Below are 20,323 nucleotides of genomic sequence, written 5' to 3'. Positions count from 1 at the left end.
GTTATGATTTATTGGGTGGGCGTGCAGTTTCCAAGAGTGAGATAAGAGATAAGGTCTAGAGACTGAACTCCAGTGTCCCAGAGATTCAGCATGGACCGTGGCTCAAGCTGACTTTGGTTGTCACCTACAAGGTCCAGGGGCTGTGGGGGTTGGGCCATATACCCCTACATGATCACACAGGGATGGGGACCCAAAGGGGTCTAAGCCTGAGAGATAGGTGGTTGCTCAGTACTGGTACTTTCGACTGGAGCTGGGAGGAGAGGAACCACAGTCCAGAGGCGAATCCTTACTCATGGAAGCTTGGGGAGGAGGGGCGAGGGGCCTATCATTGCTGCCAGTTTTGTCGGTGTTGGGTGTAGAATTTAAGCGATCCTGAGTTGGAAAAGCACTGGACTGGAGATTACAGGGTTCTGTAGCTCCTCAAAACAACCAGGCAGGAGGAACTGACAGAACCTGCCAAGTGTCACAGGTACCATTGTTATGATATGGTGTGAGTGGCACCTTAGCAGCGGGACCCATGGTGTGTGGCTCATTGTCACAGTGTCAGAAACCTGAACTCTGCTGACCTGGGGCCCCGGTACACTGAAAGGTTTTTTGCCCCCATGGTGGTTGGAATTAAGTTTGCTTCTGGTTTCTAGACTTTGGTGACCTGTTCCCTATTATTTACGCGCCCTTGGGACCCAACAGTATAAAGCTGTGAACCCTCTGTTGTGGTAGGATCCTAGGCTGTAGTGCTGAAAATAACGAGGGCTGTAGAATTGCTCCAGAATTTCTAGAAGGAAGCAAGGAAAGTAATAGCAACTGGACTAGAGGCCATTCTTACAGTGTTTTGGCAAAGAATCTGGCTAACTCCTTCCATTGTCAATGTTACGCCTAGATCATTGAGTCCCCCCAAAACCAACTAGGAGACCAAGTCCTCTATGTAAAAGCAAAGAGCCTTTATTCTTACACAAGTTTACAAACTGGACTCTCCGTGTGTCCAACGATTGAGTGATTCAGAGAGCCCCAAGCTCAGTCAGGGTTGGGTTTTTATAATAACATAGGTAGGGGTGAGGGATTTCTAAGTTTCAGGATCCCTGACTGGCTGATATTTGTCTCGGGGTGTCCTGGTAAAAAGCGATGGGTGTGTGCTAGCAGGTGATCCTATCTACAATGGTTGGAACATTAGGAAGTTCCTTTGGATGGTCTGTTTCTGGAGAAACTGAGTGTTCTCAGTTTGTGGTCTTTCTCGGAACCAGGGTAAACTATTGAGACTCAGACATCTATTGAGCTTGTCCTACAGTCTTGAGAATTTATCAGAAGCTAAATTAAAAGTTAAGAGGCAGCTGGGTGTGGCGCATGCCTTTAATCGCAGCACTTGGGAGGCAGAGTCAGGCAGACTTCTGTGAGTTCAAGGCCAGCCTGGTCTACAGAGTGAGTTTCAGGACAGGCCCCAAAGTTACAGAGAAAACCTGTCTTAAAAACAACCCCCCCCAAAAGGTAACAGGCTAGTTCCTTGGTGGAGAAAATATGAAAAATTGCATATTGTTGAGTCTGTGTAAAGGTTATTGTTGATAATGCTTGCAGAGGTTTGCAGTGAAGAAGAACAAACGATACAGAAAGAAACACAAATATAGTTTGAACATTAAGCTTAGTGTTGCAACTGAGGTAGATGCTGAGGGGGTGGGCTGTCATTGTTGAAGATTAGCACTCTGTAAGAGAGGCTTGCTCTCTGCTAGATAGACAAAGGGAATGGTGCCCTTAGGACCAAACCCTATCCAGCTAAACTTCTAAACTTGTGAGAAGCCCAGGGCATTTTTCTGCTCCAGGAAAGCCAGCAACAAACAAAAACGGCTGGAAATGTGATTCAAGGGAGGCAAGAGTCTCTCTCAAGTTGGCACCAGAATTAGATGGTTTGGTGCTGGCTCTAGAGATATGAAGGATACAAGACTATACAGGTTGTGGATCCTTCCTTCATGATATCAGAGCCACTGAAGCTAGGTAGCATGTGACAAGGGGAGTCAGAGATGAAAGGCTATGGAAGGCCATTAAATGATGCTGTAAAAGTGAAGGCTGGAAGGAGGCTTCAGGGGAAACCCCAAGATGGACATGTCAGAGATTTGAGACATGCTGAGGAGAGCTGCATACACGGAGGACAGAAATAGAGGGAGAAGTGCAGGCAGCAAAGATGAGGGCTGAGCCGTCTAAATCCTTTGAAACTAAAGCCCAGACACAGAGCTGCAGGATTTGGTGTTTGCCTGGCTGAGTTCCCATCTTGTTTTGATTCAGTATTTCCTCACTATACCCAATTCTTCCCTTTTGTAATGGAAATGTATATATTATGCTATTGTATGTTGGAAGTATGTAATTTGTTGTTCTTTTATTCTATAAGGGGTAAAAATTAAGACTTTTAATTATGAAGAGACTTTGGAGTTTTCAACACCATTGGGACTGTTAAAGTCTGTGGTGGACTTTATAAATGAATTTTGCCACGAGCCTATGGGGGGTAGGGAATGGAATGGGATGGTTTGGATAAATTCCCCATAGGCTTGGCTCTTTGTGAACACTTGATTCTCAGTTGATGCCACTGTTGTGGCATTTGAATCCACTGGAAAAGACCAAAGACTTAGAATCAATTTAAATTTAGATTAAATGAATTTATTCTTACTGCTAGCAGAAAAACAGCAGCCTTGGAGTCAAACAGCATGCCGTGCTGAAGCGGCTAAAGGAAGGGTTTATAAAGGTGATATTAAAGGTGTACATTACAATTTCTGTGGGCTCCTCAACTGGCCAAGACAATTGTTTCACTCCCTGAAGATGTTTCTCTTTCCCGTTGTATGGCAGTTGTAAAGTAAAAAAAAAAAAAGACCATGTCATCCCAGTCCCTTTGTGACTCTGTTATTGAACACTGAAGTAAACCCAAAAGCCCGAACATACACGGTAACAACAAACCCAATTGTATTAATAGTTTTGTTTTAATTTTTCAAGGCAAATGCAATAGGCCGGAGTGCTAAAACTGTTCGGGAATTTCTAGAAAAGAATTACACAGAAGAAGCTATTTCTAATGACAGTGAAGCTATCAAACTAGCAATAAAAGCTTTGCTAGAAGTAAGTAATCTTGGAAGGTATGTTCTGAGAATACGCTTTTGGTTTCCTTATCCTGTTTTGTTCATTAAACACACAATTTTCAGAGATAGGTTGTTGTCATTTATATATAGTGTCGAAGAATCAAACCAGTACCACACACACACCAGGCACACACACTACTACAGAGCTCTACCCGAGCCAGCTAAAGAAGTTCTTATGTGTCCTTGTTCTACACTAGGTTGTCCAGTCTGGTGGAAAGAACATTGAACTGGCTATAATCAGAAGAGATCAACCTTTGAAGGTAAATTATTGACCAAAGTAGAAAGTATTACTAGCATAGCTTGATAGAAGTTCAGATGCTGTTGGAACCCGTGAATTGCAAACATGGTTCATCCATTGGCAGCGCAATGGTTTCTTCTGGGCCGAGTGGCTCATTTCTTGCTTACTGCAAGCCACTGCTTACATCCTGTCTTTGTGAAGACTAGGAGGGAATGAGAGCTCTGTAAAGATCTGCCCATTTAGTATCCCTGCCTGTAGGTAGGAACCCTTACAGTCTGTCCTCCCAGAGACCTCCTCTCTGTAAGAGAACGCCACTCTTTCTGATTGCTGCTGTTTTCATCTTGTTCTGAGGGTCTGACCCTAGGCTTTATGCATGGTAAGTGCTGTGCCACTGAGCTACACACCTCAGTCCTGTGTGCTGGCTTGAGCCTCTTTCACATTTTAATTTTACTCTCTAGTATCATAACCTTTTCATGTTTCCTTTTTTTTTTTTTTGGTTTTTCGAGACAGGGTTTCTCTGTGGCTTTGGAGCCTGTCCTGGAACTAGCTCTGTAGACCAGGCTGGTCTCAAACTCACAGAGATCCGCCTGCCTCTGCCTCCCAAGTGCTGGGATTAAAGGCATGCGCCACCATCACCCGGCCCCCTTTTCATGTTTCTTGTGACATTGCTTGTATGTCTGCTTCAACCACTGTGAGTTACCTCAGAACATCCTGTCAGACATTATGCTGGAAGACTCAGTGGCTAGAGAGTACTTGTTTCATGGTTTCCTGTTGTCCCTGAGGTTAGCAGTCTAGTTTGCCAATAGTTGTCTATGTAGAATGTACAAAACCTCTCAAAGCATGGAAAACTACTAAAATACACTTAGAAGACTTATTTTATATATTCTTTCCTTTGGGTTTAAGGAAAGTATTTTCACAAGAAATTTGTGCCAAAGTCAGTACTGTGTAGAACAATGATGGTGTGTGTTTTACCACTTTTCCAACAGACGGGACAGCAACAAAGTGTCAATAAATAAGGGGAATGGGGACAGGACTTTGGAGTCTGCTCTCAGCATAGCCCTACAGAAAAAGAGGGTAAACACAGGCTATGGAGATGGCTAATAGGCTCAATTTTCATGTTTTCTGACAAGACTTTAGGGACAGAAACACCAAACCAGAGGGACCCTGAAGCCACAAAAAGCAGGATTATATCTTTAGCAATGTTACCTGCATACCTTCTATGATAGATATACATACACAAGTTATTCATATATTCTTGATGTGTGACAGAAGGTACATCCTGGAAGAAAAGTTACAGTACAATTCCATATAATGTTTCAGGATAGGCTGCATAGCAAGCAGAGCCCTTTGAACTTCATAGACCCGCTTTAAAAGTTTGAGGTGTACTGACCTGAGTCTACATTCCAGCATATCAATTTCTTTCACAGAATGACCTTGAGCAAATTGTCCCCATCATTAGTTTTCAGTTTCCTTATCCACAAAGCAAGGCTTGTAATTCCTCTATCCAAACATTGTTGGATAGCCTAGCATGCCTGCCATACTAGCACGAGTAGAGATCACAAGTTCCAGGCAAGCCATGACTATATGGCAAGATCTTCTTCCTCAAAGGAGCATGGGGCAGGCGTAATTTAGTCCTGGCACTCAGAAGGCATTATTGTCCATTTTCATGATCTGAGTTGATGAGGATGACTGGCCAGGTCTCTTCCTCTTTGTACGGTAGCCTTTAACCAACCAGCTGGACCTCTTTCCACCCACGTACTAAATTACCCAGGTTTCCAGAGGACCTAGCTGCTCTTTTCCAGTCTCTCCATTGAGGAGGTAGCTACTGGGAGACCCAATATGGACGTTCAGCAGAAACACCTGGGTTAAAGCCCCAGAATCTGACAGTCCTCCATGTCCTAAGCGCAGGACAGGTAATCCTTCTCTCTTAAAGCCAAAAGTGGGGAGGGCAGCTGACAGAAATGGACAGGAGAGGCACTTCCTCAGGCCAAAAAGAGTCACCACAATAGGGACCTGGGACGTGAGAATGCTAAACACAGTTGGGGGAACTGGCTTGCTCATGCATGAGTGAAGGCGTAAGTCACAAACAATGCCACACCAATTCGGGGTTATGATTATTAGGGTGGTATTTATTTAAAGGGGAAAAAACTTACAGATCACTGTCCCAGGCAACAGCCCTCTTCGCAACCAGGAAAGGAGTCTAGTCGCAGGCGGAGCAGGAAGTGAAGAGAGAGAGGAGAGGGAAGTGGCCGCTTTTTTAAAGGGAGAGAAACCACGCCCCAGTGGGCTGGTACCTCAGCGGTGATAGGCTGGAGGAGTGGGAGGACCTCCCGCAACACCTCCCCCTTTTGTTTAAATAAGAGAGTTCTAAACCTACTATGAAATTATATACAATAAGTACAAATATCCTATTCTAACTAGCTTAGGTCTTGTATAATAAATAACTTGGCCAAGTCATGAGAGAAAGTAACTACATTTATATAGTCTTCAACCCCATCGAAGATCTGAGAAGGGAAATAATGTTACCTGGGTAATTAGGAAGTTCAGTAAAACAACTTCCAAAACATGCAACAAATTACAGAGACAACTAGCTACCTGGGCAATCACCCAAAGTCACATTAGCAGCGTTGAAGCAACCAACTTTGGCTAAGGCCTAACATAACTGACATACCATTTTCTAAGGCAAGCAACTTTTCAAAACTATCTTACCCTGTCTTGGCAGGATATGACAGTCCTGTTTTATCCATTGATGCATGCTCTGTATCTTTGTCAGTTGTTGAGGTATGGGCATTTCTTTACCCAAACGCCAGTTCTGCCAAAAAGAAAGGCTCCAGGTGGAGTGTCTTTGGTGCTCAACATTCTCTCGGGAATAGAGTGGTGTTGCCAGGAGCAATTGTGTCTCACTACCACAAAACTCTGAGTTAGATTAAAGGCCATTTTCTACAGCTCTTTGAAGAAGTTGAAGATTATCTATCTATACTGAGTATAATCTCTATATATCTAAAGAACCTGATTAGTCTATTATAAATGACAAACTTAGATGACTATTAGTCTATATAATTCTCAATATCTATCTAACTTAAAGACTAAGACAATAAACGACTGTGAAACAAATGAGGACAATGACCTCCAAATATAAACAATGTACAAATATACATTGCAGTAGGCAAATATATATCAATACACAATCATTATATAAGTATCTTAATCAGAGGTAGAAATGTACACTGCAATATGGTAAATATATACAATATATATATATCAATACAATATATGTCAATACATAAAAAAATGTTTTAAACAGAGGTAGAAACATGCATGCGTACAATAGTCAATATAATTTAACTTTGTATCAATATACAAGAATCTATAGCAATGTATTTGTCTAAAAACAGTAACTCACAATTACAAATCTATTATCCCATCATCCCTCTTTTTTTTTTTTTTCAAAATGATCCCTGAGCTTATAAAATTCCTCCCCCAACCCTCAATCGTATACTAATTATAATCAACCCCTAAATGATGTCCCTAAACCCAAGGGCAAGTTTTACTGGGAAAGGGGACGTCGTCCTCTAGAATTACTTCCAGCTGTCATGGGGGCGACGTTCTTTCTGGGGGATCCTGTGAAAGTGAAATGATGGTTAAATTTCAAGATCAATGTCTTTTAAAATTGCCAATAGTCTCTGAGTATTTTGTGCAGGTCTGGCCAAAATGTTGTATAAGATGTGCACCATTTCAGCTTTCCAAGTTGGAACTGTCTTGTGCAGCTGGTACCAAAAGCAGGTCTTGTAGTAGCGCTATCAGTATCATGACGTCATATCAACCAGGTGGAGTTGTTGTTATGGGGCCCCATCTTCTTCCTGGAAACTTCAAATGTCACTTCAGGAAAAACTCATTGTTCATTATGAAAAACTTAAACATTAATCATATAGACATATATAGACATATATATATATATTCAATGAAAGACATGATAAATATATTCAATGAAAAGTATGATAGATATGAAGAAAAGCAAAGATGTTTTCTAAACTCATATTTCTTTCTGTCCCTTCTGTCCCATATCATGGCTCTTGACATGAGACAGAAACTCCAGAAACTCTGGGTTTTTCTCTTACTAACAGGCTTGGAATTGGAGAGGGACTGAGCCAGAGTCCAACTTCAAAACCAGCTTTATAAATTTAGAAATATGGTTTAATATTACTTACACAATCCATTCAGTTGTCTTGATATTTCCTATTGGGCAGGTATTTTTCCATCTGTCAGTATCCAAACATCCAGGGTCCCTTGAATTTCTCAAAGATGAGTGTTTTCCTGTGGAGATAAGAACAGAACCCTGCCCCCATTCTATGTTTTTCTTACCACCTGTATGAATATCATCATTGTGGATGAGTTGTCATTTCTCCTTTCCAAGAGGTTTCTCCTCTTCAAATCGAAACTTTATTAATTTTGATGGTATCCACAATTTTTCTTCTCCTGCGGAAACAAGAGCAAAACCCCTTCCCCAACGTAGCACATCTCCTGGCTTCCACTGAGAGGTCAGCACATCTTTGAAATAAATCGGTTGATTTAGTTCAGCAGACTTTTCCATTATCCAATGTCTTTCTGCTGCTGTCGTTCCTTTCTCATTAGCGTTAAGAAAATTCAAGGTTAATAAAGCATTATGTAATCTATTTCTGGGGGTATTTTCAGTCCCTTTCTGTTTGTTCAGCATATCCTTTATAGTACGATTTGATCTTTCTATAACTGCCTGACCTGTAGGATTATTTGGTATACCTGTAATGTGTTTTATATTATAATAATCAAAAAAGCGTTTCATTTTCTTAGATACATATGCTGGACCATTATCTGTCTTTATTTGCGCAGGTATACCCATGATGGCCATAACTTCCAATAAATGTGTGATTACTGAATCAGCCTTTTCTGAGCTCAGGGCTGTAGCCCATTGAAAACCTGAATACGTGTCTATGGTGTGGTGTACATATTTTAATTTACCAAATTCCATAAAGTGGAACACATCCATCTGCCAGATTTCATTTCTCTTAGTACCCTTTGGGTTACTCCCTGCAGGCAACGGTGTTTGATTATAGAAAGAACAAGTAGGGCATCTCTTTATAATGTCCTTAGCTTGTTGCCAAGTAATGGAAAATTCTTTCTTTAGGCCTTTACTATTGACATGATGCTTCTTATGAAATTCCGAGGCCTGCAACACACTTCCAATCAATAATTGATCAATCTCAGCATTGCCTTGGGCTAGAGGACCAGGCAGACCTGTATGGGACCGGATGTGTGTTATGTACATCGGACAAAGCCTGTTCCTGATTATGTCTTGTACCTGGATAAACAATGAAGTCAACTCTGTGTCATCTGGTATAAATTCAGCGGTTTCAATATGCAAGATAACTCTTTCTGCATATTGTGAATCTGTAACTATATTAAGAGGTTCTTTAAAATCCCTTAGCACCATAAGAATGGCATATAATTCTGCCTTCTGGACAGAATTATAAGGGCTTTGTTCCACCTTACTCAATTCATCTGACTTGTAACCTGCTTTCCCTGATTTATTTGCATCAGTATAGAACGTACGGGCTCCAGTTATTGGAGCATCACGTACAATTCTAGGAAGAATCCAAGAAGTTCTTTTTATGAGATTAAGTCTATCACTTTTGGGATAGTTGCTATTAATTTCTCCCAAAAAGTTAGCACAAGCTCTTTGCCACGGTTCATTGTCTTCCCATAACTTTTTTATTTCTTCAGTAGTAAAAGGCACTATAATTTCTGCTGGGTCTATACCTGCTAGTTGACGAAGTCTCAGCTTACCTTTTATAATTAATTCAGAGACCTTTTCCACATAAGTTTTTAATTTTTTACTTGGTTTATTAGGTATAAATATCCACTCTAAAATAATATCTTCCCTCTGCATTAGAATCCCTGTAGGAGAAATTCTGGAAGGCAATATGACTAGGATGCAGCTAAGATTTGGGTTCACCCTATCCACGTGTGCCTCCTGTAATTTTTCCTCAATCATTGTCAGTTCCTTTTCTGCTTCAGCTGTCAGTTCTCTTGGACTATTCAAATCTTTATCACCATCTAAGGTTTTGTTTAAATGAACTATTAGATCAGGTGTTATCCCAACAGCTGGTCATAGACTGGAAATGTCTCCTAACAATCTTTGGAAGTCATTAAGAGTCTTTAACCGGTCTCTCCTAATTTGTGCCTTTTGCGTTTTAATTTTCTCTAACCCTATTCTGTAACCTAGGTAATTAATAGAATTTCCTCTTTGAATCTTTTCAGGGGCAATTTGTAATCCCCACCTAGGCAAGACTTTCTTTACTTCTTCAAACATCCTTTCTAAAGTATCTTTATTTGAATCAGATAACAAGATGTCATCCATGTAATGATAAATGATGGACTTGGGGAATTGTTTACGAATTATTTCCAATGGCTTACTTACAAAATATTGGCACAGTGTAGGACTATTGAGCATACCCTGTGGGAGGACAGTCCATTGATATCTCCTATTAGGCTGAGAATTATTGTAAGTAGGCACTGTGAAGGCAAATTTTTCTCTATCCTTTTCTTGTAATGGTATAGTGAAAAAACAATCTTTCAAATCAATAACTATAAGAGGCCATCCTTTTGGTAACAGAGAAGGCAAAGGAATTCCAGATTGTAGTGGGCCCATAGGTTGAATTACTTTGTTGACAGCTCTTAGATCTGTCACCATTCTCCATTTACCAGATTTCTTTTTTACAACAAACACAGGAGAATTCCAAGGGCTGGTTGATTCTTCAATATGGTGAGCATCTAGTTGCTCTTGCACCAGCTGTTCCAATGCCTGTAGTTTATCTTCAGCTAGAGGCCATTGTTTGGTCCATATTGGCTTCTCAGTTAGCCATTTTAAAGGTAGGGCTGTTGGTACCTCTAAAGGTTTGGTATTTGCTGTATGTTCTTGTACAGCCTGAATGGCTGGTGACCTTTTTCCATAATACCTCATCATATCCTTCCCAGAATTATGAGTTCCTGGAAATACAGGAATGTTAATCTGGGTATTCCATTGCTGTAGCAGGTCACGGCCCCATAAATTTATGGCAATATTGGCTATATATGGCCTTAGTCTTCCTATTTGCCCTTCGGGCCCTATGCATTCAACCCATCTTGTGCTTTGTTTTACACGAGATAGGGTTCCAATTCCTAGGAACTGAACATCTACCTCTTGAAGAGGCCAATTCGGATGCCAAGATTCTGGGGTAATGATACTTACATCCGCACCTGTGTCTAATAAGCCTTCAATAAAAGTGCCATTTATACAGACTCTTAGCTTTGGTCTTTGATCATTAATAGAAGTCTGCCAAAATATACGTTTACTCTGTCCTATTGGGTTTTTTGACTCATCCTCCACACGTAATTCTTCATTTAGACCAGTATTACTTTTTACAGCAGAAATTGGAGCTTTTAATTTTCTTGGTGAGGCACGTTCTCCACTGTGACTGGGAATGACTGGGCCACTGTTGGCTTGGGGGCCTGCGAGAGGCCCCCCAAGGAGTTTCCCGATGATATCGGATTGCCCCGTCTGTCTGTTGTTGACCTACATTCGTTGGACCAATGCCTGCCTTTACCGCATCTCCTACATATACCCGAAGGCCGAGGTCTCCTATTTTTGTCATTCCCAGAAGAGATATTATTCCTAGAAATTCTTTGCCTGCAATTCCTTTGCAAATGTCCTAATTTACCACAATTAAAACACCTGGCAGTTTGATGTCTCCTCATTGCTTTGGAAATCGCTTCTCCTACCCAAGATTCATCATTATAGCTAAACGTCTCAACATTCATCGTATGCTGAATCCATTCATCCATAGGTGCTGATCTAGACTTTAAAGGCCCAATTATCTTTTTGCATTCTATGTTTGCATTCTCAAAAGCTAGAGATTCAAGAAGTATTCGTCTAGCTTCTGGGTCTGTTACCCCTATGTCCAGAGCCTTAATTAATCTTTGCAAAAAGTCAATAAAGGGTTCTCTCTGTCCCTGCCTAATTCTGGTATATGATTCAACCCTTTTTGCTGGATCTTGTATCCTATTCCAAGCATTTAAAGCTGCTTGGTGACATAGACACAGTACTTCATCGTCATAAAGAGCTTGGACCTGTGGATCAGCATATTCTCCTGCACCAAGAATTTGATCTTGGGAAACCTCAATACCTTTTGCTCTTCCTTGCTGTTCCATATGTTTGGATTCTTCTCTGAAATAAATTCCGAACATCAAGGAAGGTCCATTATCTAAAACTGCAGACACTAACTGATGGAAATCATGGGGAGTAGCTCTAGCATTAGAAGCCCAAGTCCTTATCATTTCCTTTACATATGCATTGTGCAAGCCAAAATTAACAACAGCTTGCTTAATTTCTTTCAGATCATTCATTGCTATTGGCGTCCATCTAGCTTCTCTGACTCCCTTTGAGCCTTTAGAAGTTGATGCTTTTTCAGAATTAAGTATAGGGTATGTCGCTAGAACCCTGGGTAAGCCAGTTCTAATAGCTGGTGGAGGCCTTGTATCCTGTCCTTGTGCCTCCTTACTCTGTTCACCAGCTGCAATAATTTCCCCAATCTTTTCAAATCTTTTTATCATTGTCTCTCTTAAATCCTGAATCTCCTGACCTGTATATATTTCCAGTGATTTCACTGAGGTATCAATTTTTTGGTCCCCATTCTGCACCTGTGATTCCAAAGCTTTAATTTTTTCCTTCAAAGATAACATGTCCTCCTTAAACTTTTCTTGTATATCATGTAGATTCCCATCTTGGAGGTACATTCTGTCTGTTACCTTATCAAAACTTTGTGATAAAGTCTGAACGTCAAATTCAACAGCCTGAACCCTTTCAGGTAACTTTCTAATACCCTTGGATATGGAATCAATTTTGTCTGTCATAGTATCCACTTGTTCAGATAACCTCTGATTTTCAATAATTTTAATCCTGTCAATTAGTTGTTCATTATTAGTTCGTAAAGATTCTATCATTCTTAGGAGTGCCATATTCTTCCTTAATGATAGAATATGGAAAAGAAAACTGAAGGCTAGTAACAAGCAAATTAAGGTATCCCCATAATCATATAAACCTTGTATGATGTAATTCATTGTATTAGTAAATATAAATTTACTAATCCATTGTATTAGTGAAAACAAAGCAGTAAAATTTGCGTTAGAAACAAAAACTGCAATATTACCTATTATCCAGCAGGTGGCGCTGTTGCAGAGTCACGGTGAAAACATGGTCCTGTTTCAGTGCCTTAGTAGATGTTAAAAACTGGAAAATGCAAGTTTCTCAACAAAATAAATCTAATTAAATCAATTCCTGAGACGGAACAAGTCACCCTGAGGGGTTGCAGCTTTCAGCAACCACGTGCTCTGGTTCGTGCCACTTAAGAGCTGTACTTGCAAGGGAGATTTAAAAATGACTCAGAAAAGAGCAAACCACGCGGCCAGAGACTATGCGGGCCTGTGGAGTTTAAATCCACGTGGGGAGTCCAAGGCCGCTGGCGGCTGTGGAAGGGGAGGGCTCCCGCCAAGCCGAACTAGAGCCCGCCAAGCCCGCGGCCGCCAAGCTGAACTTGCACCCGCCAAGCCCGCAGCCGCCAAGCCGAACTTGGGGCTGCCAAGCCGAACTCGCGGCTGCGAGTGGGGAAAGGAGAGGTTCTAAAACCAAATGTTGGGCGCCAAAATGAAGGCGTAAGTCACAAACAATGCCACACCAATTCGGGGTTATGATTATTAGGGTGGTATTTATTTAAAGGGGAAAAAACTTACAGATCACTGTCCCAGGCAACAGCCCTCTTCGCAACCAGGAAAGGAGTCTAGTCGCAGGCGGAGCAGGAAGTGAAGAGAGAGAGGAGAGGGAAGTGGCCGCTTTTTTAAAGGGAGAGAAACCACGCCCCAGTGGGCTGGTACCTCAGCGGTGATAGGCTGGAGGAGTGGGAGGACCTCCCGCAACACATGAGCTCAGCCACATCAGGTGGGATGTCACTGGATTGACAGAAACGCAACGGATAGGAACACAAGAACTTGTAGTAAACGGATGCAGGATTATAAACTCAGGACGAGAGGGAAAACATGCAGCAGGTCTAGCTTTAGTGCTGTCCAGTTTGACTCAAAAATGCATGCTCGGGTAGAGACCTGTGAATGAGTGAATTATATCAGCCAGATTTCAAACATGGATCACATGACACATCCAGTAACTATCATGCAGGTATATGCACCAACCGTGGAAGCAGAAGAGGATTCGTCAACAGTTTCTACACAGATCTACAGAATGAGGGCAACAGGATACATAAGAATGACATACTAATCATTATGGGTGACTTCAATACAAGAGTAGGATCCAGAAAAAGAATGGACTATAGGGTCATGGGAACATACGGATTCAGACAAAGGAATGACAGCGGAGAACAACTGCTTGACCTCTGCTATGAAAATGATTTCTACACATCCAACACAAAATTCAAGCAGGCCAAACCATGCTGAACATGGGAATCCCTTGACAAATGCACATACAGTCAAGTTGACTACATTCTGGGCAGCGGGAAACTTACCTAGCAGCAAAACAGCTGATCATTTCCTCGTGCTGACTTAGGGTCAGATCACCCACTTACTATGGCCAACATTCAACTGAAACTTAGTAGTGGCACACCAGGCAAGAAGAATCAGAAGACTATAAACAACCAATGAACTCAACTGTACAGAGTATAAGAGAACCGCTGAAGAAAAGGTGAGGGAAGTTATTAAAAACCCTTTACAAATATAGAAAGTGAATGGGAGAAAATCAAAAGAGCTATACAGGAAGCTTCAAAGGAGATGCTTGGTTATGTAAAAAGGGCAACACCAGTAGAATGACTTACTGCAGAGACGATCAACCTGGCAGAAGAAAGAAGGAAGCTAAAGAGCAAACGAAGAGGCAATCTACAGGCAGCACAACATCACAACTATCTGTGCAGGGAGGTGAAAGAAGAACAAAGGATGGAGAGCTGTATGTACAGGGTGTATGCAAAGAGGTCGAAGAGGCTAGACTCCGTGATAAAACATATCTTGTCTGTGAAACTATTACATAGACAGCTGCCAGATATGCTCCTCAGATTCGGGTGATTAAAGATGAGCAAGGTCATTTATTAACAGAACAGGGGAAGTAAAGCAAAGGTGGAGACAATACTTTGACACCCTATGCAATGACCCTAATGCTGTCAATGTAGACTACAACGAGAAACACTTCGGCTGCCACTCGAACACCAGAGATGGTGAGGAAATATTAAATATTGACAGGAGCTAGATAAAGGAAGCTATTAAGAGAGCAAAATGCAGAAAACCCCCAGAAGTGGATAATATCATGGTGGAGGAGCTGGAGGCAGCTCTAATAGGTTCAGGGGCTGAGATGCTTCTCAGACTCTTCAGAGAGCTATGGAAACACGAAGTAATTCCCACAGAATGGAAGCACTCAGCCATAATTCCATCCACAAGAAGAAAAACAAGCTGGACCGCTCAAATTACAGGGGCAATAGTTTGTTGTGCCATAGCAGCAAGATTGCCATTTTCCTGCAAAGAATCAAGGGCAGAACAGGAAGTCCTAGCAGACACCCAGTGCGAATTTTGAGCTAACAGGAGCACAATAGGTAGATCTTCACTTTGAGGCAACTGGCAGAAAAATACAAAGAATTTGGAAAAGACTTATATGTCTGTTACATTGATATCAGGAAGGCATTAGATAGCATTTGGAGGAAAGGACGTTGGGAAAAAATGAGATTCTACAGGTACCCAGAAAAAAATCATAAGAATACTAGAAAATGCCTATCAAGATACCTTTGCACCATTCAAAGTCTGTGGAGAACTAAGTGAAGAGTTTAAGACAGTCGTGGGAAGGTTGTAGGGATGCGTCCTCTCATCACTGATCTTTAATACTTTCCTGGAATTAACAATAGCAACAGCCCTGGAGGATGAGGAGACAGGCATGCAGTTGGTGGTGTGCGAATCAATAACTTGCTTTTCGCCAATGATAAAACACTACTTGCTGAAAGTCCAAAGGAGCAGCAGACCATGGTAAATAGAGTGGTGGAAGTCAGTGAAAACCTTGGTATGAAAGCAAACATCGACAAGACTGAGATTCAACACATGGAAAGGGCGCACAAAGATTTTAACATTGTAATAAAAAATCAGAACCTCAAGCAAACAGTCAACTTTGTCTATCTGGGAGGAAAACTCAGTTCAAAGGAGGAAACTATTTCAGACATCAAGAGGCAGACAGTGATAGTGAGGGCTGCATTCCAGTCATTAGGAAAGGTTTGGTCAGCAAGAGACATAACAACAACAAAATTACAAGTATATGAGACACTTGCCTTGAGCTGCCTTCTTTACAACTCTGAAACCTGGACCAAATGAAACGCTCCTCAGAACAGCGGCTGCATGTGTCTGAGATGGCATGTCTCAGGAGGATTCTAGATGTCCCATGAAGAGATAGGCTGTGCAATGATGACATTAAGAAACATCTCCATCTATAGAAGGAAGTAAACTACAGGATGCGGCAACAGCAGTTGAGATACTTCGGTCATATTATGAGAATGACGGCAGAAACCCAAAGATAGCACTGCTTGGAGAAGTGCATGGGATAAGGCAAAGAAGAAGGTCCAAAAAACACTGGATAGACAACATAAAGGAAGACTGTGGAACATTGGGTATGACAATAACACAGGCATCTAGGACTGCCCAGGACAGGAACAACTGGAGAACCGCCATAAATGGGCTGCCCACACTTAGGCATTGCTGGGCCATAAATGATGATGATGACTCAGAAGGCAGAGGCAAGCAGAGCTCTGTGAGTTTAAGGCCAGCCTGGTCTACACAGTGAGGTCCAGGCCAGTTAGAATGACATAGTGAAACCCTGACTCAAACACAACAACAACAAAAACACTATTAGTAAATGAAATAGAGTAAATTAATAGTGTGCTACTCAATAGATTCTTAGTGAATGGTACTTGTTTCATTGAGTTTCATCATAAACTAAGGAAAGATATAATATATCTACATATGTGTTCTCATACACAGGCAGAAAATACCAGCGTTTGGTTCTTGGCCCATTGAGCCAGTCTTTTGTAATGTCTAGATAAAGCAGCAAGACCAAGCAAAAATGTAAATCAAAAAGACAGTTAATGGGGAATAAAAGGAATAATAGTAAACAAAATGAAAAAATGTATTTACCAAAAAGAAAAGAAACACAGAGAATTTCTTAGCAGCAACGTCAATAGTTTTTAAAGGTGGAATTCAGAAAATAAGTTTTAGCAAAGCAAAACTGAAAGAAACCTTGGTGCTGGCATAAAGATTAACGATAACACACACATAGCTGTGGACATGTTGGAAGAATGGTAACGCCAACACTGGAGGTGAGGTGAGAGGTTGTTCACCATCTGCAAATCTGAGAGCAGAACAGTTCTAAGTAAAACAGGTCACAGACTCTCCTCCTCCACCCCAGGGAGGCAGATGGTTATCCCTTTGACTCCTTTATGAAGAACCAGATATACGAGAGTCAGCTCTTCTGGCCCGGTTCATGCTGTGTTCCTAGAACATACTGTTTACCCCTGACGACTATAAAATTACTTTTAGCCAGTGTTAGTTGGGGAGGCTTTAACTTTATCATAGACTCGGTGGCTTAAACAACACATTTTTCTCAGCTCTGAAATTCCAAGATCAAGTGGCAGCACAGTCAGCTTCTAGTAAAGACTGTCCCCTCCTCTCTTCACAGATGTGTACACACACACTCACACTACCTGGCTGTCTTTCCTTACCCACCCAATAATCTGGGCTTGAAGTCTTCCCTATCTCCTCCTACACACCCTAGAACAGTAAGTAGAGACAAGGACAGGAAATGACAGCAAGCCATAAAACTCAAGGACCCTACATTTCAAAGGTTCCATTGTTTCTAAAACAGCTACACAAGCTTGACACCAAATACCCAAAATGCATGAGCCTGTGGGGGACCTTTCACTCTCCAATCATAACAGTAGCTAGACCATGTAAGAGCAGCACACAGGAAGATGGAGTTACTCAGAAATAAGTCTTGCAGCTAAATGCTGCAGAGTGACAGTACAGGATGTCTAGCGAAGTCTCTTGTCCTCATCCTGCCGTGCAGTGATACCAGAGTCACAGCCCTGATTTGACCTCATTAGTACAAATGCATTGTTTGGTGTTTGAGACATTTTGTTGCATTCCTGAAGGTATACAGTACAATGCTACAGATTAAAAACACTCAAGTATTGGTATAATTGAAAAATATTTGTTTTCTTTTTTCAGATGTTTAGTGCCAAAGAAATTGAATTGCAGGTGACTGAAATAGAAAAAGAAAAGGAGGAAGCAGAGAAGAAAAAATCAAAGAAGTCAACCTAGTTGTTGGGTTGAGCTCGGGATTTGTTTGGATTAGAATTTCTTCCTGAGGTTTTAGAAGAAATGTCAGTTGGAACCATATGTTTTCATATGTCTATTTTCAAGAGTGTTAGGTTTGAAGTTGTCTTCAAACATAGGTTAATGTGAAGATTTTCCTTAAAACTCCTCATTTTCACACAAGCCTGAGACTATACTGTGACACTAGACCAATATGTTGCTTTTCTTCATACAAGCAAATTCCTGAAAAGAAGATGATTTTAAAAGTTGGTAATTTTTTGAAGTTTGTGTCTTCCTCATTGTTAGTTAAGGAACTAATCATTTCAAAATAAACCGAGTGCAGTGCTGAGCTCCATTCCTTGGTGAACGGTAAGAACATCAATGTTCTGTGAAGTGTCAGCCATGGGACAAAAATCCCTGTGTGCTGACTCAGGAGGCTGAGGCAGGGGGATTGCAAATTAGACTGTGTGATAGTTGCTAAGAATATAGTGGCAAAAATAAACTCAGTTTGTCGGTTTTTCTTTTTTAAGACAGGGTCTCATTTAGCCCAGGCTGGCCTCAAACACCTCATGTTGATATGGGTTGCCCTTCTGCTCACTGTGAGTGTGTTTTATTATCACTGGTTAATAAAGAAGATGATCTAGTCAATTGCCAGGTAGAATAGAGCCAGGAAGGAAATCTAAGCAAAGATAAAGGGAAAAAGAAGGTAGAGTCTGGGAGATGCCAGCAGCTGCTAGAGAAGCAAGATGTGAGGTAACACTATGGCCACATGGGAATATACAGATTATTAGAAAAGGATTAATTTATACATAAGGGCTAGCCAGGAAGAAACCTGAGCCACTGGCTAAGCAATTATAATTAATATTAAGCTTTAGAGTGGTTATTCAGGAACTGGCAGGCAGAAGAGAAACTTCTATCTACAAATGGTGCCAAAATGGGACATGTACATCCGCATAAAGCCTGAGAAAGCTTAAAAACATGGATGCTAGAGGCTGGAGAGATGGCTCAGCAGTTAAGAATGCTGACTGCTCTTCCAGAGACACTGAGTTCACAATTCCCACTAACCATGTGGTGGCTCACAACCATCTGTAATGAGATCCCGTGCCCTCTTCTGTCCTGCAGGCATACATGCAGACAGAACACTGTATACAAATAAATAAAAAAAAATTATTATAGACATACAAAACAGACTCAGAAACGACTTCTTTATAGTCATATTTTTCAGATAGGCTCTGGTTGCTGGCAGCAAACAGAAATAAAGCTTCTTTAAGAGACAACTTCCTGGTTTGTGCTGTCAGCAAGAGGGCTCTTTTGGGAGGCCATGCTTTGGAGCACTTGAATGAGGGTTGTGGGCAGTGTGCTGCAAGTTACATGGTGTCAGCAAGGACCCAGTGTTTCCCAGAGGTGGGAGTAAACACAGCTCCCACAGTAAACATACCTCCACCATGAAGCAACACTGAGCAGAGTGGAACCAACAGCCAAAGCAGCCTCTCTGGTCCTAGCCACATCCACTTTACAGTTTAAAGCTGTCATCAAAAATGGATTACAGATATGCAATAAAGACAGATTCAGACAAAAATAAACCTCTAAATGGGTCACCATGTGTTTAAAAAATATGCAGAGACTCAAGAAAGAAAGAAAATGAGCATAGGCAGTTTAGTTATAGAATAGGCAGTTACAGAAAGAAATAGTTAAAAAAAATAAAGTAGCTAAATGGTGGTGGTGTATGCCTTTATTCCCAGCACCCAGAAGGCAGATCTCTAAGTTCAAGGTCAGCTTGTTCTACAAGAGCAAGTCCTGGATAGGCTTCAAAGCTATAGAGTAACCCTGTCTTGAAAAACCATAATAATAATAAAAAAAAGCCCCCTCAAAACCCATAATAAATAAATAAAGTTTTTAAAGAGACAGTAAAAGTAATATAAAAGAAGTAATTCAGGCAAAGATGAAAAATACACAGTCAGGATTATGTACACTATTGTGTTTTCTTTGAATTTTTTGACTGTCATTGAACTAACTGTTGCAAGACATTTGATTGTGGGAGCTGCTAAGCTAAACCAGCATAAAAAAATCTTGACTTCAAAATTTGGGTCTAAGGATATGTTACCTTGGAAAAGAGGTTCTTCTTTTGTTTCCACAAATGATAAAAAGCTGTGGACTCCTTCCAGGCTAAGTGGTTTGATCAAGTAAGACCTCTGAGAGGTCTCCATGGGAACGATGACCCAGGTGATTCAATATCTAGAACAGCTTCAAGGAAACTGACTGAGACTGTGTAACCTCACAGACTACTACAGCCAAGATTTAACCATAACTCTAAATTTTCTCAGGATCTTTCTAAGATTATCAGTGTCCCCAATCAGCAGGAAGTAGTATATGGAAGAAAGCTATGCACAAATTCCCAAAATATCACTTATTAATGTTTGTTTTCATTTAAAGGGGGTTAGTTATAAATGATTAATGGTTATTGTCAATCTCTTTCTAAAGAAAAAAGGGGGATACAATATAGAAATTATGAAAAATTAGATTACTTTAATCTACTTTAATCCAAAAAGCAACTGTTAATTTCAAAATG

General features: G+C 41.0%; 1 protein-coding gene across 1 annotated transcript in view; it reads left to right on the top strand.

Moving 5' to 3' along the window:
• LOC121453636 (proteasome subunit alpha type-8) overlaps positions 1 to 17,760 on the top strand; it is a 48,980-nt gene extending 31,220 nt beyond the window's left edge. The window contains exons 5-7 of the mRNA XM_041660538.1: positions 2,968 to 3,087; positions 3,305 to 3,367; positions 17,668 to 17,760. Of these exons, the coding sequence (XP_041516472.1) occupies positions 2,968 to 3,087; positions 3,305 to 3,367; positions 17,668 to 17,760 (276 nt within the window). The remainder of the gene's footprint in view (positions 1 to 2,967; positions 3,088 to 3,304; positions 3,368 to 17,667) is intronic.
• Positions 17,761 to 20,323: the final 2,563 nt, after the last annotated feature.

The sequence above is a fragment of the Microtus oregoni genome, unplaced genomic scaffold (assembly GCF_018167655.1).
Source record: "Microtus oregoni isolate MIOR12 unplaced genomic scaffold, Mior012 000011F_ref0000422, whole genome shotgun sequence".
Lineage (NCBI taxonomy): Eukaryota > Metazoa > Chordata > Mammalia > Rodentia > Cricetidae > Microtus > Microtus oregoni.
The sequence above is the reverse complement of the archived record's forward strand: the minus strand, read 5'-3'. Positions and strand labels throughout refer to the sequence as shown.